This window comes from Typopeltis vanoorti, chromosome 9 (assembly GCF_054136105.1).
Source record: "Typopeltis vanoorti isolate ZY-2024b chromosome 9, IOZ_Tvanoo_1.0, whole genome shotgun sequence".
Taxonomy (NCBI): domain Eukaryota; kingdom Metazoa; phylum Arthropoda; class Arachnida; order Uropygi; family Thelyphonidae; genus Typopeltis; species Typopeltis vanoorti.
Window position 1 is genome coordinate 20,963,333 of NC_143557.1, and position 23,487 is coordinate 20,986,819.

The 23,487-nt window shown below is 33.7% G+C and overlaps 1 protein-coding gene across 3 annotated transcripts in view; it reads right to left on the minus strand.

Moving 5' to 3' along the window:
- The window catches only part of Su(z)12 (Polycomb protein Su(z)12), a 498,478-nt gene that overhangs the window by 325,329 nt on the left and 149,662 nt on the right, over positions 1 to 23,487 (minus strand). For all 3 annotated transcript variants that reach the window (XM_090397603.1, XM_090397604.1, XM_090397605.1), the window contains exon 5: positions 14,665 to 14,720. In XM_090397603.1, coding sequence (XP_090253729.1) covers positions 14,665 to 14,720 — 56 coding nt within the window. The remainder of the gene's footprint in view (positions 1 to 14,664; positions 14,721 to 23,487) is intronic.

Sequence of the window (23,487 nt, forward strand, 5' to 3'; positions counted from 1 at the left end):
TTCACACCCACCCACCGTACACCACTTTTTGCTATCTGCCTGTCAACCATCAACTGATCCAAGTTAATTGTTTATATTCCAAATCCATATTCTCCAGTTTATGAAACAGCTTTTCATATGGCATCCTATCAAATGCTTGAGCAAAATCCAACATTATCATAGTGTATTCATTCCGTTTATCCAACTCGGCCATAACATTGTTATAAAATATGAGCAAATTGCCAAAACATGACCTTTCTTTAGTAAACCCATGATGTTCCTTGCAGAGTATAGCTTGTTTATCTATCCATTTCTGTGTGCAAGTTCTTAACTATCTCTAAAAAAAAGGCATAACTATCTCTAAAATCTTCGCTATCACACCAGAGACAGTAATAGGCTGGTAGTTAAACACATCAGTTCTTATACCTTATATAATGGAACTATCATACATTCCTTCAATTCCTTTAGTATCATTCCTGAGCTGAGACTCAAGTTATACAAACATGTGAAAGGCCTACTCAATTTGGCTAAACATCTCTTTAGCAAATATGCTGATATTCCATCTGTCCCTACTGACAAATTCTTATCCAGGTTGTGCAACAGCTCTTCAACCTCATTTTCATGCACCTCTAACTCTTTCTCCAATGTAACAGTAGCACAGTGCACCAAGTTACATACACCTCGTTGATATATCTCAGCAAAGTGAGCACTCATTAATTGAACAATCTAATTAGCTTCTGACACTAGAGTACCATCTGCATTTAGTAAAGTTATTCTTCCACACATTCATTCTTTGCTGCAGCATAATCATAAAATTCTTTTGGATTGCCTTTAGCCTGCATAGCCAATTTCTTTTCAAACTCGAATTTAGCTTTCCACAATACTTGTTACTTTTCAGCCCACACTTTATATATTTCATAACTGCTCTTACTCTTATTCTTAAGATATTCTTTCCACATCTTCTTCTTGTGGATCTCTTGCTTAATCTTAACCTGCAATAATAAGCACTAGTGGTGAGAATCATTGCATTAATTAGAAAAATGCACACAAAAAAAAAAAAAGAAAAGAAATATGATTGGATGGGGGGGGGGAAAGAAACCCTTTTCACTGTACTTGTTTGGAATATGAAATTTCTTAACAACATATGCTCATATCAAAGAAATTGACATGCAAAAAAAGATAATATTAACATTATGTCTCCTCCCAACGAAAACAGAGAAGGTCTCAATGAATTACTACAAAGATCACTTCCATCTTTATGCATTTAGTGAAGCAACATGAACTTTAGTTTGCATTATGAAATGGAAAGTTTTCCCCATAGTAAACAAGACAGTTATCTAATACTGCATATTTTGAACTTAATTTGTACAAATTAGATGATATTTCTCCAGAAAAACTTATAACAGAAAAAGAGCATTTTTTTAAACCAAATTTGAGAAATAACTAAATTATTACTTAAAAAGTTCTCACTGCAGAAACGAACACAGCGATACTTCATTAATGTGTGTCAATTTTTACAAAGCCTGAATGGTGAAAATAATAAATTTGTAACAACAATACTTGCACCTAATCTCAAAGAAAAAAAATTTCCCAAAATGCTTTTTTTTTTCAGTCATTTTTATATGTTTATTCCCTTCAAATTGTACTACTAGGCTAGTGAAAACATACATCTGGAGCATTGCATTGTATGGTTGCGAGACCTGGACTCTAACAAAACAAGACATGAAAAAGTTGGAGGCATTTGAAATTTGGTGCTGGAGAAAGATTATGAAAATTAGTTGGACAGAAAAGAAAAGTAATGAAGAAGTTCTGATTATAGTTCATGAAGAGCGGTCATTAATGAAACACATCAATAAGAGAAGAAAAAGCCTAATTGGACACCATTTGAGGCATGGGGGACCGATTACAGAAATAATGGAGGGGACTGTAGAAGGAAAGAGGCCACGATGCAGACCAAGAATTTCATATATAAATAACATAATGATGCTAACTGGCGCTAAGAGTTATGAAGAGATAAAAAGGAAGTCACAAGATAGGATGTTGTGATGTGCTGCTATATTTGCCAATTTTCGGATTGATGCACCAAAGAAGAAGAAGAATTGTACTACATTCCAGAATACTACTACTGATAATGAAACTGATTATCATTGCATATATATTAATGTTAAGGTAATTCCTTGGTTGAACAGAAGAGAGGACAACGAGAAGCATGGGTATTATGGTAAAATTCACATATCTGATGCAGCAATGGTGCACATCATAGATATCCCTGATATAACCCTTTCCCATGATGCAACTTGGAAAGGGGTCATATCAGGAATATCTAGAATGCAAAAAATCAACCTACCCAAAAAACACCATTTCCCAAGCTACTGAGATAACAAAGAAATTTGTTTCAACAGTATCTTGATCAAAAACTATATACTCGGTTTTTTGTTTTAACTAATTTATTCTCTCAGGGAACCCTGCCATTCCTGGAGGGTACACATCTCCTGGGTGAAAGATGGGGAGATCCCACCAGTTAGGTGGGGTGGTCCAAATACTGAATATGGACCTGTGGACCAACAGGGATGCAGAGGGCTACCAACTGGATAGCAAGGGAAGTGGCTATCTTTTAATCCTCTAGCTGGGACTGGTGTCTTCTTTTGAATACTTTGAGTCACACTCCTTTCTTTTATCTGTCCTATTTGGTCTCTCTCTCTCTCTCTCTCTCTCTCTCTCCTGACCAATTCTTTTTTTTTTTTCTAACCCTGATACTCTATTAGGGCAGGTGCAACTCTTCAGCCTTGGTTGGCAACATACCTAAGAGATGATAACCTTGAAATCAAACCCTGGTCGGAACAATATTATTTGGACACAGACAGTATTGCTCCGAATCTCAATTCGGAGCAATACTGTACGATCCACTGATATTTCTAAGGAAAGAAATATCAGTGGATCTTTTCTGCAACAACTTTGCTAGAAATGGACAATGGTTTTTGGGGCAGAAAATGTACCAAGTCTAGATATTAAATATCCTGAGATAATTCAGGAAGTTGAAAAAAGAAAAGTAGATGTTATGATCCTAACAGAATCATAACACTCTTGCTAACTATCTACACATATAGTGGATAAAAGCAGGACTAAAGCTGGTGTCTATCCTCAGTAAATGAAAGATTTATAAAAGTAAGCCTTGAAGTATATGGACTGAAATTTTTCATTATTGGAACTTATGCCCCCTGTGACGATGCTTCACTCAGTGAAAAGGAAGAATATTTTGAAGATCGCAGAGAAATGATTGAATCAGGCAGTTATACTTCTATAAGGAATAGAAGTAGTGTTAGGAGACTTCAATGGTCAAGTTGGGCAGAGCGATAATCATTGTGTGGTAGGACGTTATGGAGAAGATTGTGTTAATGACAATGGGTGCAGGTTGATTCAGTTTGACTGTGTGAAAATGAGTAGTGTTGTCAGGTGCTAAATGGATATTATAAGCATAAAGATATACATAAGTTTACATGGTCCCAAGCAAATAGAAGTCTGAAGTCAATAAATGATCTGGTGATATCAAGACAGGAGTCAATAGCAGTAGTGTTGTGTGGAGTTGAAGGTGGGAGAGATCATTATATGGTAAGATTGTGTGTCCTCTTACATCTAGGTGGCCAAATACTTTACATGATGCTGGTAGAGTAATTGAGATCCCTAGATACAAAATAGGACCCTTACAAGATGATAGGATACAGGATTTATATATACGACATCTTGAACAGAAATTGGATATAATCAGAAAGGGCTCTACATCTGAGTTGTATGATCATTTAAAGAAATGCATATATGAGGATGCTAAAGAGGACCTTAGATAGGAAGGTGAGGCGAAGGTGAAATTTAGAATGGATGACAAGCGAGGAAAAGACAGAAGAAAAGAAAACAGCATATAAGATATGAGCACTTACACCTTTCAGGACAGGAGTACAATATTAAGAAACAAGTGAAAAGAATGGTAACTAAGGCTAAAGAAGAAGTGTGAGAAATAAAATGCAGTGTAACTGAACATCTGGTGGTATATAATCACTCTTCCAAGGCCTGTCAATTTGTGTAACAGGTACGAGTCCCATATACATCTTGAGCAGGACTTAATATCATTTCGCTCCAATATTTTAAGAGATCCTATGGAGGTTTATTATATGAGGATAAGGTGGAATATCAAGAGACAAGAGGCTATTGTCAGGAGAAATAACATTTTAAGTGATATTGGAGGACGTAAGACAGGCTGTTCAAGCACCAAAAAATGGAAAGACAGCTGGCCCTGGTGGAATGGTAATAGAAATGTTCAAGTATGGTGATAGTAAAATACTACAGGTACTAACAATGATAGTTATAATAACAAAGATATAGCAGAATAATTGTCATGTGTTCAGTTAACAGGATATTTAGTCAAATCAAAAGGGATGAAATTAAATTTAAGTTATCCCCTATAATCTAGTTTCAGAGCAGGAAGGATCTTGCATGGATATGTTTTCTTTATGACAAATAACCCAAAAAATGTTTGCTAAGAATAAACTTAAAAAATAAGCTCTATTTAATTTTTGTAGATTTGAAAAAAGCTTATGATGTTGTCTGAAGGAACGTAATTTAACAGCATTGAAGAGAGGCAGGAATAGATGAACAGTAGAAATGGTGCAGAGGATGTACTAGACTAGAGACCTAGGTCTGCTATAAAGATTGGCAACAAATTTTCAGAGGAATTTACTACTAGCAAGGATGTTGTATGTTACCAATGTTGTTTAAGATTCGCTTGGGTGTGACCCTGGAGGAATGGAACATGATCACGTGATTTTTACACAGGACAGGGAAGATGTAGAATACCATATGAGAAAACTGTTAGGCATGTAAAAATGTTGGGGACAGAAAGTTAATTTGTTAAAACCCAAGTACCTAGTAGTTGGAAGTGATAGAGCAACAAATCTTGAGTTAAGAGGTGAGAACTATAAAATCATGAATACCTTCAAATATGTTGGCTCCACAATGGTTAAGTCTGGCCAGTGTTAAGCAGACATAGTGTTTCAAACAGGACACGCACAAACAACTATTAGAACAATGAATGATATTTTATGGAGTCATAAGGTCTCAAAGAAAACGAAGAAGATGCTATATCATGTAATACAGAGTGTAATGACCTATGGATGTGAGTGTTGGACACTCACTAACAACCAGGGGAGAAGTAGAAAGTGTGGAGATGATTTACTTCAGACTTAGGTATAACAGATACCTCCCTGGAAGGAGAAAAAAAAGGAAGACCAAGAGCTACATAGAAAGGTACCACTGTGAGTGATGGATAAAATAATGCTTATAGGATGAAGACTGGAGGAATCATACACAGTGGAATTTGAAAACAGGCAATTATATAAAATAAGGAATTCCTTATATAAGGAAATGCATGCCTTTTCTTTAAAACGTCACATTCCTCCACTGATATAGCATGGGTGGCCAAATGTTTAGACGTTGGGGGCTACTTACCTAGTAAAAATATATAGGTGCGATTGAAAATTATGGAATATTTTCGAGATTTTTAAACGTTTATAAGGCAATAAATATAACAAAAAAAAAAGAAAATTTATTGTTCATAACTTTATTAAAAAATAATATCAATAAAAAATACAGAAAACTAAATAAAATTATGCAAACAAAATTGAATATTTTAATTTAATTGGATGATACCTGACATTGCATAGATGCAGCTAAGCAATCATAATCTGGATCGTACGAACTTAAAGAAATTTGTAAACACAATTCCAGATGTTGATCATTTAGCTGCAATCAATGCTTTGTCTTAATAGCATTCATACATGAGAATGTAGATTCGCACAAATAAGTTGATCCAAAAAATGCATTAAAATAAGCAGCGATTCTCCAAATATTTGGATATTTACTTTTGTGGATCAACTTCCAAAAATTATTATTTGGAGCAATTGATTTAAGGTGGATATCGCATTTCATTTTTATAATTTCTTCTTCCAAATCTACTCTATTTTTGTCAAGAAATTCATTCAATTTTGAAGCTGTATTCTCAACATTAATATTTTCATTGAAGGGATATGATAAAAAGGTAGCGATATCATCGAGCTTACTGATTCCTACAAATCTTACCTCAAATTCGTTCAGTAAAAGTCTTATGCTTTCAGCATGTTTATTAAAGGCGACGTTTTGTATATCCCTGGTCTGCCAAATTTTTAAAATGTTTCAATTCGCACCGCTTTAATTGTATTTCAAGCATGTTTAATTTTTCCTTGAATGATTTTAAGGAGCTTATCATATCAATGTTTGTTTTATTTTTTTCTTGTAATTCTAAGTTTAGGTTATTTAGTTTTTCTGTAATGTCACAGAAAAAGGTGAGATCAAGTAGCCATTCTTTATCATTTAATTCTGGATGTGAATCATCTCTGTTTTTCAAAAACGAATTTATTTCTGGAAGAAGTTCTCTGAATCTTGCTAAAAATGTGGCATGGCTTAACCATCTTACGTCATTATATAACAATAATTCACTATGCTCACGCTTGCATTCTTTTAGCAAAGCCCGAAATTGACGACACAACAAGCTATTTGATCTTATTGAATTAACAATTTGAATGCAACATTCATAACATGATTGAATTTCAGTACTTTTTGAACACAAGGCCTGCTGATGGATGATGCAATGATAGTCCACAAAACTTGTATATCTTCATCGTTTTTACAAAGAGTTACAAAACAGATTTTATTACCTACCATTGCAGGCACTAACTTATGAATTGGAAAACTTGTACGTACAATGTAATTCTTAAATAAATCATAGAGATCTTGACCTCTTGTTCGTCCTTGAAGAATTGGAATAATGGTTAATAATTCTTCTGTGGCCGACATATCCTCAAAAACCATTCGAATAAAAATATATAATTGTGCAGTACCAGCATAATCAGTAGATTCATCAAACTGTAGTGACAAAAAATTGCACTTGTTTATGTTTTCATGCAGAATCTCTTCAATCCTGCATAGAGCAGAAGAAATAGGTTGGTTTCTTCTCCTCTATGCATGATTGTGTTTCGTGATAATGACATATTGTTAATAGCAGATATTATTTCTGATTTATTCTTAAAATTTTGAAATAATATTTCACCAGCTTTGATGAAGGCTTCCTTCCATAATTCTCCATCTTGAAATGGCTTATTACATTTAATTAAAGTTTCCGCAACTTTGAATGATGCAATTGTAGCAGCCTTTGCACCTGTATTGTACTTGACAAAAATATTTTGTTGTGCTGTCAGTAGTGTCTTCATTTGATGTACCTTTGCTTTTCTTAAGGAAGTGCCGTGTGGATAATCTTCTTCGTAGTTTTTATGAACAGTTCGATAGTGTCTTTCAGCGTTTGCTTTTTTTCGGTAAAGCCACATTCGTGTTGCAAATTATACATACACATTTGTCTTTCATCATAATAAAGAAAAAATCTTCTTCCCATTCTTTATGATAGTGATAAGTTTTTATTTTTTTCACACTTGTTCTTGGCTCACTCATTGTTATCCTTCATTGTTTTGTTTTTATTTTTTAACAATACTAATTGCATTCACTTGCTTAATTTAAAATAATACACACTAAAGATCGATAAACATAAAACGATTTCATGGGATTACTCGGTACTAAAATGCTGGATAATCGGGAAACTTTGGCTGCAAGAGTCTTGATCAAGAACAATACACAGATGGACTGTCAACTGCCAGTGTACACATCATCAAACGTGTTACCATTGGGTGTGTTCAGAACCATCAGGTGAACGTTTCTGGACGAAGCGAATCATGTGACTGCTGTCAAGCGATGGCTTTGTGGTTAACTGCTAAATTATAAACTTTACATCAGATTAGAAATATATTAGCTTGACAATTTTTTTATCAATTAATAATTTTGATTATCATTTATCTATTCATTTTCAATCTATTTGTTTGTTTAATTTGCTACATTCGTTAAGAAATGAATAATTTATTATTATTATTATTATTATTCAGGCCTCCAAGGAGTCAAAAGACTCATCGAGGGGAGGTCCCCACATGAGAAACACAAAGTCTATCATACCACTCTTTAAACTCACTGACCATTCTTGCTCCCACCACTCCTTCCACGGCTCAACCACCCACCACACAAAGAAACCACTCCTTACCCTCTTGCTCACAGTTTCCTTTCGTAACTTCCAGGGATGGCCTCTTGTCATCACTCCTTCCCGCTGTTCAACCAAGCGAAATAACTCCCCAGTGTCAACCTTGTAACCACCTCTCAACAGTTTAAAAGTCTCAATCATATCACCTCTCCTTCTTCTATCCACCAAACTCTGCAGTCCACATTCTCTCAGCCGATCCTCATAACTATCCTTGTACAGTCCTGAAACCATCTTTGTCATCCGTCTTTGTATCCTTTCCACAGTTAATTTATCCCCTTCAAGAGGACCAAATCTGAGAACAATAGTCCAAGTGTGGTCTGATCAGAGACTCATACAACGGAATGATAACCCTCTTATCTCTGCAGGTCAGTGTCCTTCTCATAATAGCAGCAATCCTCTGTTACCTTCACCACCTTTGCAATATGTCCCCTAAACTTCAGGTTTCTATCAATCATCAACCCCAGATCTCTTGTCTCCCCTACTTCCTCCAGTATAACTCCTCCCATAGAGTATGCAGCACCCCATCGATGTTTCCCAAACCTCAAGACCTTACATTTTGCTGCATTAAACTGACACCCCCATTCATTTGCCCACCTATCTAGCTTATTTAAATCCTCTTGCAGGGCTACCACATCTGCACTATTACTAATAATCCTTCCCAGCTTCACATCATCCGCAAACAACTGAATATCCCTCTGCAATCCACTGGCTATGTCATTGATATAAAGGTTAAACAATATAGGTCCTAGTATTGAGCCTTGTGGGACTTGCTACATTCAGGTGCCTTGCGGTCGACTGGTCGACGTCTTGGTCACCCCTGATCTATAGGATGGCTATAGAGACGTAGCCAAAATATAAGCATAATTCCAACACACACAGATTATTTCCACATAGCACACATGATATCTCATTCTTAATCTCAGCTATAAGTCTAATAAACATAATAATACTAATTTTTCTCATTCCATATAAATTTATACAACTATCTACATAGTAGCTTTGCTTAATCAGTTATGTATTTCCACATGTAGTAGGCAAAATTTGCAGCTAGAATAATTACTTTTTTATGCAGATTACTAGTTTAGGATGAAATATCCTCTCGTGATTCAGTGTGTAATATAATCAGCCATATGTGGATCTCCTAACAAACAATGAAGCAATGGAACTGATATGCATGCCTTTTCTTTAAAACGTCACATTCTTCTGCTGATCTATAGGATGGCTATAGAAACGTAGCCAAAATATAAGCATAATTCCAAGACACCAGATTATTTCCACATAGCACACATGATATCTCTTTCTTAATCTCAGCTATAACTATATTCCCACACCATTAAAAACTGATGATCTTTTCATGCATAAGGGTGATGCTATCGCTTGAAGCATCCACATTTAATTCTTTTCAGCATGCTAAAATATGTTTCCTTATATAAGAAAATCATGTAATTATATAAAATCCTTATATAAGGATATGCATGCCTTTTCTTTAAAACGTCACACATTCATAATCTACTGATCTATAGGATGGCTATAGAGACGTAGCCAAAATATAAGCATAATTCCAAGACACACAGATTATTTCCACATAGCACACATGATATCTCGTTCTTAATCTCAGCTATAACTATATTCCCACACCATTAAAAACTGATGCTCTTTTCATGCATAAGGGTGATGTTATTGCTTGAAGCATCCACATTTAATTCATTTCAGCATGCTAAAATATGTTTCCTTATATAAGGAAATCATCTAAATACAACAAAATGCTTAATTAGAAGTGTTAAGGTAAAATTATTATATGGATCAGAGACATGGAAACTGACGAAAATAGAGAAAGCTAATTTAAATAGTTTTCAAAAAAAAAATGTCTGCGTAAAATATTAAAAAAATATTTTTGCTGCAATATATAACAAACAATGACTTCTGTAAGCTGAAAGAACAAAAACATCACAAATGAAAAAAAAAGATAGAAATGATTGAGATGGAGAGAAAGATTCCTAGTGGTTTTGACATGGATCCCAGAAGGAACAAGGAAAAGCCTAAATTGACTTGGCAGAGACTGACAGAAAAGGAATGAAGAATGGCTGGCAGGCAGAACTGGAGAGAAGCAGAACCGGTTGCTCATGAAAGACAGAGGTATCTAGAGGAAATGGATATGCCATAAGGCACAATAATATTAATAGTACAATGCTAGCATATTAAACAGTGCACTCTGCTGAGTGTGGTGTACTTCATGGGGATCTAGCTTATCCATGTAAAATGATTATCTGATTATGTCAACAAACCATTATGAAGAAGTCTGCTGTATCCCTCTGTTTTGTTTGCTTGTGATTCTTGACTCATGTAGGATGACACACACGATATCTAATATCATCTAGTGATATTAAGAGTAAAGGTCAACATACGTGCCCAAACTCTACCGCTGAAGGGAGTTGGAAAATAGGTTACTTCCCCGTGCTAATTAGAGGAATAATTTTGCTTGGACATAAAACAAATGATTTTCCAGAAACCTAATAATGCCCCCCCCCCCTTTCCATAGGGACCTAGAACATATGCACAATGAACCAAGACTTTCTGCTCGATGTCCTCCTGAACAATTTCAGCAGAACAAATTAGAGATTCTCGCCCTACAGAAAGCGAGATGGGGAAAAAATGATATTCAGAAGGGTAATAGAACTGGAAACATCAGCAAGGTGTAAGACATACTTAATAGAGATGCTAGTAATGTTCTTAGATATAATGATATTGTTTAAAGTCTCCAAACTGTTAAATTTAAAATGGGATTAATGCTCCAAATGTGCTAGGTTACAAGACATGCAATTTTAAGAAAGGTAACATAACATATTTTGGGGGATTTGAATGCCAAGATTGGTAATGAATTTAATTAATGGGTAGGATTAATTGATCCTTTTGATACTGGTAATTGCAGTAACAATGGTAAGACTCCTTGCTATGCTAACTAAATGGACTGTGAATAACCAACATGAGTTTAGCATGAAGATACTGTTTGGAAAGAAGTCAACGGACACCACAGTGCAAAGAATAAACAGCCATGGCACCAACCTTAATACGATGTAGGACTCCTATTGCTGTGATGACTACAGCAATCTTACAAGATATACTTTCCACAAGCATATGATAGCAATCAATGGGAATTTTGGACCGTCCTTCCTGTAAGCATATGAGGTCCTGGAGTGTTTTGGGATGGATGTCTCTTGACTTCACCTGATGCTCCAGTTCACTCTACAGATGTTCAATAGGATTGAGATCAGGGCTCTATAGAGACCAGTCAAATGTGGTGAAGTTCATTTCCATAAACCATGCAGTTACCGCAGCAGCCTTAAGACATGGTACACTGAACTGGCCATTGTCTTGCTAAACGAGACAATGGCTAGTTCAGTAGAAATGCCACAAAGTAGGAATCATTGCATTGTCCAGAATGCAGAGATACCTCTTAGAGTTCGCTATTCATGACACCCCACACAGAGGTCCAAGAGAAAACCAGATGAAACATGACCATACACCATCATACTGCCACCAATTCCAATTTCATTGCTGGGGTTATGCCCTCTGGTAAGATACATTTCCCGGACATCTGCAATACTCACACCTGTCCATCTGCTCGGCAGAGGGTATAGCATGATTAGTCTCCATAATACAGCATTCCACGCTTCACATCCCAATGTACACACACTCTTTGTTCCACTGAAGATGAAGCTGCATGTTAGTTCAGGTAATGTGGGACTTGTATATTGCAGTTCTACCATGAAACCCACATTGTGACCCTCTTTTTTGTCCAGATTCGTGTTCAAGTTGATGTTGTGAACTTTGAAATCAATTTGTCAGCAAACAAATGGCAGTTTTTACTTATTATCCTTCATAGCACCTCACAGTCACTTAAGGTGAGTGTAGTAGGTCATCTAATGTGAATAGCACTTGCAGTTAAATTCCCTATGCTTCCATCTCGGAATGGTGTCATTGATTGTTGACCTGGGATGGCCCAATTTGTCAATAATTTACCAAAAAGATAGGTCTGCAACATGGTATCCTATGACAATGCCTCATTCAAACTCCATCAGTTGCTTCTTGCAGCCATTTCACCCAGATACAGTTGCATAGACTGGAAGATTTGCAGCAGGAGGAATTTATATTCCTCCAGCTATAAACACGACTCATTACATGGCACAATGCACTTTGCCCATTAGGGTGTCCATTGACTGCTTCCCAAGTAGTGAATTTACAAGTACACTAGGTGTCACTAAATAACAGTAAATTGGTCAATTTTGCATAGACCACTAGGTCTTTATATCTTTGTCACTATTAACATCGAAGCAAGAAGTAATGCTTCAAAAAGGCTGTGCATGAAAGTATTCAGTGTTTTAGGGAATAGAAAGGGACTAGTTGGTTAGTGTGTAATTACAGCCAAAGAAGCTAGGGATATGTGATTGGTGTACTAGCCAGTCTCAGAGGTAGCAGGGTTTATCATCCAACAAAATAAGCAAATTGGCAAAGCATATGCAATTTACATATATAATACATTGATCTCATAGGCTTAGTTAATTTGGCCATAATTACAAATGAAATAAATAAGCTAGTGATTATGCCTGTAAATTTCATGTGTTAATTCATAATAATAATGAAATAATGATGATAATAAAGATGTTAATGAAAATCTCCGCTGCCTCTGTATGGAACTGACTAACTCACCTTCAGATGAAAAAAAAAACATTAGAAATTTCTTTGCATCCTAGACTGGAAGGATTAGAAAAAATCATGAACAAAATTATTTGAGTGGAAAGGAGAAGCAGCAAGAGGATGGAGCAACTTTCACATAATGAGGATAAACTAAGGTATAGGGAAATTAATAAACAAGTAAAAACAAATTGACAACATAAAAAATTCTAGGAGCATGCCAGAGAAATCAAATAATATAAATAATATAGGAGAAAAACAGAATAATCATAAAGGACAGCACAAAGTTATTAAGTATGAAGAGACAGAAGACAAGATGCCATTGTGGCAAGGTAGACAAAGCATTTTGATCATCTTTTAAAAAAAGCTTCAGTCCTGTGACCCAATTTTTAAATCAATTTTCAGATCTGCAAGTGCACTTCCCAATGTGATATTTGTGCCATTAAACCATATGAGGTTCAAACTGGCTATGAGGAAAGTAAAACTTCAGAAATCACAAAGTGATGAGATTACTGCAGAAATGCTAAAAGGAGATGGGGAGAACACAGCGACTTGACAGATTCTAGACATTTTCTATGAAATGTGGAAAAATCTCAGACTTCACCAGAAGTATAATAATATATATTTTAAAGAAAGCAGACTGCACAGTAAGTGAAAATTAACTAATCCAGGTAAGTCCTCTGCACTATGATACTGAACAAGATAAAGGACATGCATGACAAGCAAACTTAAAGATGAGCAAAGTTGATTCAAAAGGGAGAGAAGCTACAAATAACAAATATTTTCACAGAGGCAGATCTGCAGAAATATTAAAAGGAGATTGGAAGAGCATAGTAACCTCAATGACCTAAGCATTTTCTATCGAATATGATATAGTTCCCACAAAATAGAAACATGGTGCATTTGTCAAATATTTTCACTGAGGCAGATCCTTATATTTAGAATTTCAGAAACCTATTATCACATTTTGACTTTGAAAAGCCTTTAGATTCAGATGAGGCAAAATTATGGAAGATGAAAAACTTATGAAAAAGCTTTATATGATAACAGTGAGACTGGTGTTAAAGTTGATGTAGCATACAATGAAGGTTTAAAATAAGAACTGAAATAAGATGGGTGTGCCCTCTCTCCTTTTCTATTCAATCTATAATTGATTTTGTGATAAACAAGACTCTGCAAGGATGGGGGAACCAAAGTGGACTATAAATCTTAGAATAGCTTTGATTTGTAACTGTGTAACTGATATTGATGAGGTGAGTAATGAAGTGGCCAAAAAATTAGGAATGGCTTCAGGAGTTCTGAAAAATTCGGTGAAATTTTGGAAAGATGGCAGAATAAAAGAAAGAAAAAAACTTGAAATTCACAATAGTTTGGGTCTCTCCTCTGTGTTTCATTATGAAAAAGAGAAGTGGATAATGCATAAAAGTGATAATCTGAAATTTCATGCTTACGGCCAATGGCATTTACAGAGGATTATGAGGTAAGATGGTTTGATTTCATGAATAATGATGAGATAGAGGAGTGGTGGTCAATCACCTCTTAGCATCTGTGTACTATGATGGCCTTCTGGTCAACATGATTAGTTTAAGTGATCCAGAATGTGTTACAAATAAGAGAATTGCTTAAAGTGGCATGAATAAGTAATGGATGCTCAGGCATAGGAAACTGTTCAATCTAGTTGAGCTCTGTAACCACTGGCTGCATGAGGAACATGTCGACACATCATGTGATGTTCTGGATACATGTTTGTGTGCGCGTGTGTAACTGCATTCATGAAAGACAAAATCTAAAATAACATAAAGACAAAATTAACAAAGCAAAGACTTCCTTACCTTTTGTTGCTTTGTCATAAAAACCTGTGAAAGTTAATATCATATGACCTGAAGGCCTGAAAAACAATAATCATACTTAATAAACAGAGAAAGGAATAAAATGTGTATAATTAAACAATGAAGCAAAACCCTTGAAAGAGTTCCCTCTCCCCATAATTCAGTTAAGCACAATAGCTTGACTAAGTAATTTAGCATAAAAGGATAGAACTAAGCAAACAAAATGACTGTTCGCATGATGATGATGATGATGCTGATAATACAGTTTTACAAATAAGGGTAATATCTACAAAAAAGTGTATTGGAAGGAAATATTCAGTAACTGAGAAAATAACTTTTTTTTTTGGAGGGGGGGTGGGGTTGCAGCCATTGCTATTTAGGTTGGGGCTGTAACCATCAGCTCTCAATAGTGAATACCATTATAACACTCTTCTCACTATAACTACTGAAAAGTCATAACCAATGTGACAGTTCTTTAGCAACATAAAATACAAGCAGATTTAAAACCAAATTCTTGACAACAGTTAATTATCACTATAACAAAATCATAAGGAACAGAGAACAGTTTGTTATAGATGACAGCTGGATAGCCAGTATTTTATATTGCCCAAATTTATACAGTTCCATTCTGTTATTCACAAGCTGTTACTTTCAATAGCTGTGTTTTGTAATATGAACTGTGATGTCACTAGTGAACAAATTCAGTTTGCTATCATGAAGGTTTTGTGTGTTTACTGTTTGCAATAGGAGCTTAAAACAGCACTCTTTTTATGGAATTTAGGCTGTCTTTCTGTAGTTTGATACAGAACATCATTTAATTATAGTGTTATTTGTTGAAATGCATGTATCTATTGTACATTATAAAAAAATAAAAAAAAAGCAGGCTCATCTGGATATTTACCAGACGTGGAGGTGGTAAAAATGAATTGAAAGGCATTATTATTCACTGATACTTATTACATGCAAGTACAACTTTCAGTGAAGAGAAAACAAAATAGTACACTGTGCTTGCTTTGTATATATAACAAGATGGCAGGCAACACTTTGCCAATTGGTTGCTGCTTATATATTTATTAGCAAAGTACTTTTTACACAACTTAAATATTCTGATGTTATTTTCTAGTTAGATGGGTGAGCCATGTAACAGATTTTCTACATCCATTTCTTGAACAAGTGGGTGAGTGGGAAAGGCCAATTTTGGTTGAACACCATGTAATCTGCAGATATTTAAGTATTTCTTAAGTTACATAGCTGCCTTTACTAAAAGATTTTTTTAACTAGAAATACTGGAATGCAAATGGCAACAAATCAGTTACAGATTGGGAGCATGCCAAACTACATATGGTACTCACGTTGAATTTGTTCACACAAAAATTTTACACATTAAAGTGTTATTCATAATGTTTCGAATGCCTGGATTTTAATGTTTTTAATATATATTTCACATAGTAATACAAGCAATCATTTGTGGAAAATTGTACTATAATAATAAGAGAAAATAAAAATTCCAACATGGGTGGTTACGTATACTGTAAACTCAAGGCTAACAGCTGCAAGTGATAAGATTAAAATATAATAGCTTTTTTCACCAAGGAAAACTTCATTACTTCAGTTTCATAAAGGAGATTTTTTTAAATGTAAATTCTATCCATAAAATCTTGTAAATGTACAGTACAACAGAATTAGACCATAGATGAGTTACAGGTTAGATAATCCAAAAATCTTACTACAGAGAACAAAAAATTATTATTTTTTAGTTTTTTTTTTTTGCAAACCACTTCAGGCCCTGAATAATCAGGGCAGTGGTGATAGTGGCATACCAAGCAGTGATATTTCTTTACCACCTAAAGGCATTCACAAACATCCATGACACAATGAAGTTTGAACCCAGAGCCTGTTAGCTGGGCTGGAGAGCAAATGCACTATACACCAAGCCAACGTTGCCAAATGAACATTTGTAATTACTGGGATAAAAATAAAACAAACAAAAAAAAAAAAAAATAGAATTTGTTAACTATCTTGATAAGTATTTCAGATGTAATTCAAAAACTAACCAATATCTTTGTGGAGAAAAAGTGGAAGTTACAGAAGGAAAAGTCTGGACAGTATTTTACAAGATATGAAGAAGTTTGTCAGGCATTTAATTTGGGAAATAAAGGCATGCTGATATTTTGGCTTGATATTAAATTTGTAGAGCAGAGAATTTTTTTTTATAATACCCCATGAGTGTAGCCCTTTCTCCAAGAGTAAGTGCAATAGCTTCTAAATCTAATAGCTATGTTAATGTCACCTTAACCTAATCCACCTAAAAGACAATCCACAATTACTTAAACTTCATTTTAAAATTTTCTTACAAATACTATAATGACTACAAAATTAAATATTAAACTCTAGCTTTTATTCTCTGAACATGAGCATCAAATTCAGCATGGTTCTATGTGATACAATATTCTATTGCAATGTCACGTTTGCAGATGTAAACATAGAGACAAATTAACATGTCAGTAGTTCACTTGAGGTTTTGTGGTAAATTTCTAACACCACAGAAAATATACAATATCTATTCATTTGGCTGATATTTTTCTTGATTTCAAGCCAGCATCTTCAGAGCACAAACAGTATAGTACAGTACACAGGCACTAGCAATCAGTTATTAGTAAAACAATTCAAAGCTTTAACTGATCTAAGAAGAGTGTCCTATTTTGGCACCCTCTAATAGTGGATATAAATAAAAGAAATATTCACAAAATATTTAGGTAGGAGTTGGTCTTGTGTCACAGATTTTTGGTAAATTAATGCAGCTGTACTTATTGACAGCTAACAGTACACTGTTTCTAGAGCTGACTCTAAAATTCTTCAACTTGTAATGATTTCCACATGGCTTTTCTTTTATCCAGTCCTCTGTGTGGGCATCTAAAGCATGGTTTGCTAGTTCCTGAATAGCTATAACAATGGTAGTAAGTGTGTTTATTTATTTATGTTCTCTAAAGTAGATGTTAATTTCCAGCTATCATAGATGATCTGCCAGCTATCCCAAGTGCCTCATATATAGAGAGAGGAGAAAGTTTTGCTGTGGTCTCAGGTATTAAGTAAGGATGTGCTGGTAGTCTTGTGCCAATGGTAACACCTATGACTTGCTGAGTCAATGGCTAAAAACATGTGACAAAGGTATATGAGTTCAGCACTAAGAGGTGAATTATTGGAACAGACAGCCCTGGCTCTGCTTTACAGATATATTGTTGATATATATGACAGTTTGTACAAACACAGTAAGCTTGCTTGCAAGATTACTTGAGTAAATAGAGAAAGATAATAAATCATTTTAAGGACAGATAATTAGTATTTGATTCATTTTTTTCTGTGAAACATATTTTAGGATGTTAGATGTTAACAATACACTAAAAATGTATCCATTATGTCTGAGCCATGAATAGACCTAAGTAGTAAACTTTATCTGCATAGTGTACATTCAGAACTGTGTTCAGTGATTTGTTCTACTGTTCCATATAGAAACTGGCTAAAAGGAGGAAGAGAAGAACCTCTCACACTCCCATTTGATTGTTCGTATAATTTTTGTCACAATAAGCTGCATTACACCAAATTTGAATGATTTAAATTCTTACTTGGGGAAGGGAAGAGAGGAAGAGAAGAGAAGAATATCAAATGAAGGTTCTATAATTTGTTAATGGTATATTAGCAAACAAATGTAATATCAAAAGCAAATGATGATTTCTGAATTTTTAAGGTTTTTTTTTATTAAAAATAGTTTTAAAGTGAATTTTAATTTTTTTTTTTTTAAAAGAAGGGCACAGATATTTGTGAGAAGGCAAGTAGCTATGTCCTCTATCCTTAGCACACAATACTCCCCTGCTTGGTAAGTTTGTATGTTAGCCTGCTATTGCTATATTGGATTTCAAAAAACAATTACACATATGAAAGGTCAAGACATATAACACAATAGTGCAGAGTGTAGGCAAGTGGTTAAGGAGAGAAAAAAAGAATATATTAACAAGTTTATAATAAATATAATATAATAACAAGTTTAAAAAAAAAAAATACAAGGAGGTTGTATTTTTTTTTTTTTTTTTGAAATAGCAAAAAACATGTTTAGAGTTAACTGTGTAAGAACTTTAACTTGGAAATTCTGAGTGGAGTGGGTAGTAAAGGCACCCATTCCAGCAGGAACCATTTCAGTATCTCATGGAGTTAATGCTTGAATCTGGATAGCAAAAAGAATAATCACACCATGAAAAGGAGGCACAAAATCCAGAAAGTCATCCCAATCAGCACTGTTATACAATAAGATGAGTCAAACTGGCTGGTAGAAGGACAATCTGTAGAAAATTAAATGTAGACAAGATTATGTTATGAGGTGTCAAGAAGAGAGCTAATACCACAAGCGTATATGGAAAGAGCTGATGAAGAAAGTACGTAGTGGGAGAAAGAGGAAGATTATCTGGTATTCTGGTAAGTTGCCAGTAATGATCTGTGATCATTACTGACACAAACAAGTCTGCTTCTCTTCCAGCTTGGTAGGGCATCAGGTTTGTCAGTTTTCGGGCTTATACTCAGATGGTTTAACATGCTGAGGTTTCGGAGTGCTGTTTATTTAGGCCAAGAATAAGTTTATTTCAATAATGTAAGATTTTTTTTTTTGCATTAGTGGGATCTTCATTTATTATCTGGCTAGAAGAATAATCTTTTAGAAGATATCTATTTGTTATGTTCCGTTCTGTTTGGTTCATTTTAACGATTTACCTTTGTTAGCTTTGATTTTTTTTTTATAACTTTATTATAGCTTTTATTTCTCTTTTTGCATAAAATTAGTTTTAGGAGCTTTTGATTTAGTCAGGATGTGCTACACAAAAAAAAATGTTGCTCGCTATTACAGGATGCAGACTTAGATATAGTATTCAATGTGCATTATCATTTTCAATTTAGGCGCTTGCCTATATGTGATGGCAAAATTATAATATCACTAAAGACATTATTAGTTTTTTTAAGGGATGAGAAAATACTTTCCTAACATTGCAATCATGACAAAGTTACAGTTCATACAATGTATAGTATAAGATGATTTCAAATTTTTCTCTGGTAATAGCTTTTGATATGCTGTGCATTTCAGAATTAAAATGAACGATGCTAATTTTCTCACATTTCAACATATATACTAAATACCAAATGTTATTTAATTCCATTGATGTAGAGAGTAATTAAGGAAAAGTGTGTGTGTGTGTGTGTGTAAAGTGCATGCACTGAAATAAAAATTATGTGGTGCTTATGGCAAAATACATGTCTACAAAGTCATGTTTTGTAAAACAATTAGGATAAAAACACTGGCTACAACCGTTTGTTCAGAATGCAAAATGGAAGAACAAAGGACAAGTTGTACAGTGCAAAATTAAAAATTATATGATGCATTGACACAAACTGGAACATTAAGTATTAAAATGCCAGGAGGAAGAATTTTATTTACTTTTTATTTTTTGCAATAATAATATATTAAAGGAGAGCAAATAACTTGTCCAAATTGTCACCCATTCTAGGAACATGAAAAAAATCTTTCAATACAGATGCTGCTACATGATTCCGAAATGAAGCAAAAGATAATTTTAAAAAGTGAAACTTTTAGGGAGATGAATTTCAGTGACCTTGCTTGATGAAGATGTGAAGAAGCTTGAAAAAAGTTTCATGTTTATGTCACGAAACCACTCTTTATGTATCATCTAACATTTCACCTGCAGTATTGACCTATGACAGGTCTACAGTCTTTTTTATGGTAAGATTCTCTTTAAAATAAATATCGTAAGGAGACAAAAATGAACTGTCTCATAGCGTGTATTGCTTTATATATGATGAATATTATAAAATGGTGACATTAGAAGCAAAAAAAAAAAGATCCTAAATAGGGAATTCTTATTGTAGAAAATTAGGACAGACTTTGAGGTGCTCCAGTTTTCCTTAAAAACATGACACAGCACTTTTTTTTTTTTTTTAATTAAATGAGACTAAATGCCATAGTTATTCTTGGTAGCCTTCAATCTCATGATGGAAGGTGGAAAATACGCATCACATGAACAAGAAACAACAGAAAATTACGATGATGAAATATGATAACAGAAGTCAAACAAGACATTTACTGTAACATGTCTTATTACTACTCATATAGATAAGCAAACTTTACTTGCTTTACCAAAGAATGGATAGAAGATGAAGCTACAATAATCTCTGCTTAAATGAAATCTTTCAGTGCTTGAGGAATAAAAACTAGTAATACAGTCTCTTCAGTCACAGAGAATTCAAAAACACACCAGAAATTCAACCTCAAATCATGATATTACTAGGCAATATCTTAGCATTAAGTAATAAATAAACAAATAAAGACTAGGTATATATCGAAATTGTATAAGGAAAATTACTGTACATAAAGCATATAAGAATGCAAATATAATACATATAACAAACTGGAATGGAAGAGGAATCGCATGTAAAGAAATAGAATTAGATTAAATATTAAATGAAAGAAATTTCAAAACAGCAGTAATCACTGAAACAAAAAAAGAAATTAAAAGGAACCAGGAGAATTGAATATTTTAATGTAATATATAGTGGAGTTGACAGAGACTAAAGAGCACGATGATTTGGATTCATAATTCCCTTTCAAAACAGTTAAAATATTATAAATTATGAAATCAACGAATAATAGAAACTAAAATAAAAATAGAGGTTATTTAACAATAATTGGTTTCTATGCACCATAAGAAGAAAGAGAAGAAGATAATATTGAATTTCATAATCAATTACAAAATATATGTAATAAAATAAATAAAAATGATTATGTAATATTAGCAGGAGACTTAAATAAAAGAATTGGAAACACAAAAATGAATAATAATACAGGAATATATGGAGAACATACTCTAAACAGGAATGGTAAAAATTGATTGACTTTGTAGATTATAATAACCTTAAAGTAATGAATTCTTTCTATAAACATAAAGACATACATGAATATACGTGGACAGCAAGAGGATGGAAATCAATATTGAATTACTTTATCTTAATGAAAAGACAACCGAGTTCTCTTCAGATGTTAGAGTTCATAGGAAACGAAATAAGTAGTGACAACTTCATCTTCAAAATAAAATTAAGATTACTACCTAAATGGCTACAAATAACAAGAATAGAAGCTAAAATTTAAAACATTTGTTTAAAAATCTAGATTATTAAAATACACAAATATACAATGGCTATATGAACAATGAATTAACCAATATTTAGATAAAATAAAACAAAATGAAGAAATATTAACAGAATGGCTTAATATAAAAATGATACTAAATATAGAAGAAAATGAAAGCTTAGGAAAGACCAAAAAATTCAATAAAAAGAAAAAACTGAAGATATGGGATGAGAGAATCAAAGAAATAATCAAAATAAAAAAATAAGCATATGATAAATGGTATAAAATATTAGAAGATGAAATAGAATATAAAAGAATAAGAGCAATAGCTAAAGGAGAAGTCAGAAAAAGAAAGGGAACCATGGCAAATTTGTTTTAATTTAGAACATGATTTAATATAAAATAGGACCCAATGTATGTAAGATTTTAAAACATCTAAGTACAGATACTAAAGAAAGTGTAAAATTAAACACTTAATTGAAATTAGAAGAATTTTTCCAAATTTCTATACAGAATTGTGAACAGATAAATATTTGAAAAAAGACAACTTGCAAACATTTAATGAAAATGAAATAACTAAAGAAGAATTAGAAATCAGCCTGAAATAAACAAGAAATGGAAAGTCTCACTTGGACAAGATAAGTTAGGTTCAGAATTATATAAATATGCAGGAATAAGGTTCAAAGAAAGACTTATTATTTTTAAATAAAATCAATTCAACAAGTAACCCAACAAAAGAATGGAAAAAAAGCAATAGTGATCCCAATTTTTAAAAAAGGTAGTAGGGATGAGCCTTAAAATTATAAGTACAGTCATACCCCGAAGTTACGCGGTAGGTGGGACCAACAAAAAGCGCGCAAGTCAAATACGCGGAACTTGAGCATAATTTTGCATACAAACATACAAAATATTAGTTAATTGGGACCAAAGGTTTACAAAAACACCTATTTTTTTAAGAAATATAATCATAATTGTAGTTTATCGTACATAAAAAAAAAAAAAAAGAAAGTTATCTCGATGTCAATGGTTTCATAAAATCTAATAGATTCGTCTGATGGCATAATGTCTTTTTCTTGTCACGCAAAATTTCTTAAAGCAAGCTAAATTTTTTTATTCCTAACCTTGTGGCTACAATTCGTTCCTCGTTAGAATCTATGTCCTCCAAAATCTGTAAACCTTTCTTTTATGATTGTTCTTACTGTGGATTCCTGTAGATCAAACTTCTTTGCTAGCTCACAAATTTTCATTCTGCCTTCAAAATCCTTAGTAATGTTTAGTTTTGTTTCCAAAGTCAATGTTTTTCTTTTCTTGCAAGCTCTAGAAGAATCGGACTTGCTTCCTTTGGACGACATTATTATTTTTTTATGTGATAAAATTTTTATCAAGAACATAACATTAAACAATCACAAGGTTTGTAGACTATAAAAATCGTGCATGAATGATGGAGACCGCGCAAAACACATCAGTGCTACACCGGCGAATGCGGCCAGCGACAGAAAGATACAACTAGTGGTGAGGCGTGAAGCAGGACAGGAATACGTACATATATGAAACCGCGCACGTCAGGGTATGACTGTATATATATATATTTTTACAGATTGAGGTCTTTATCATAAAAACAAAATGTTTGGTACATACATTTC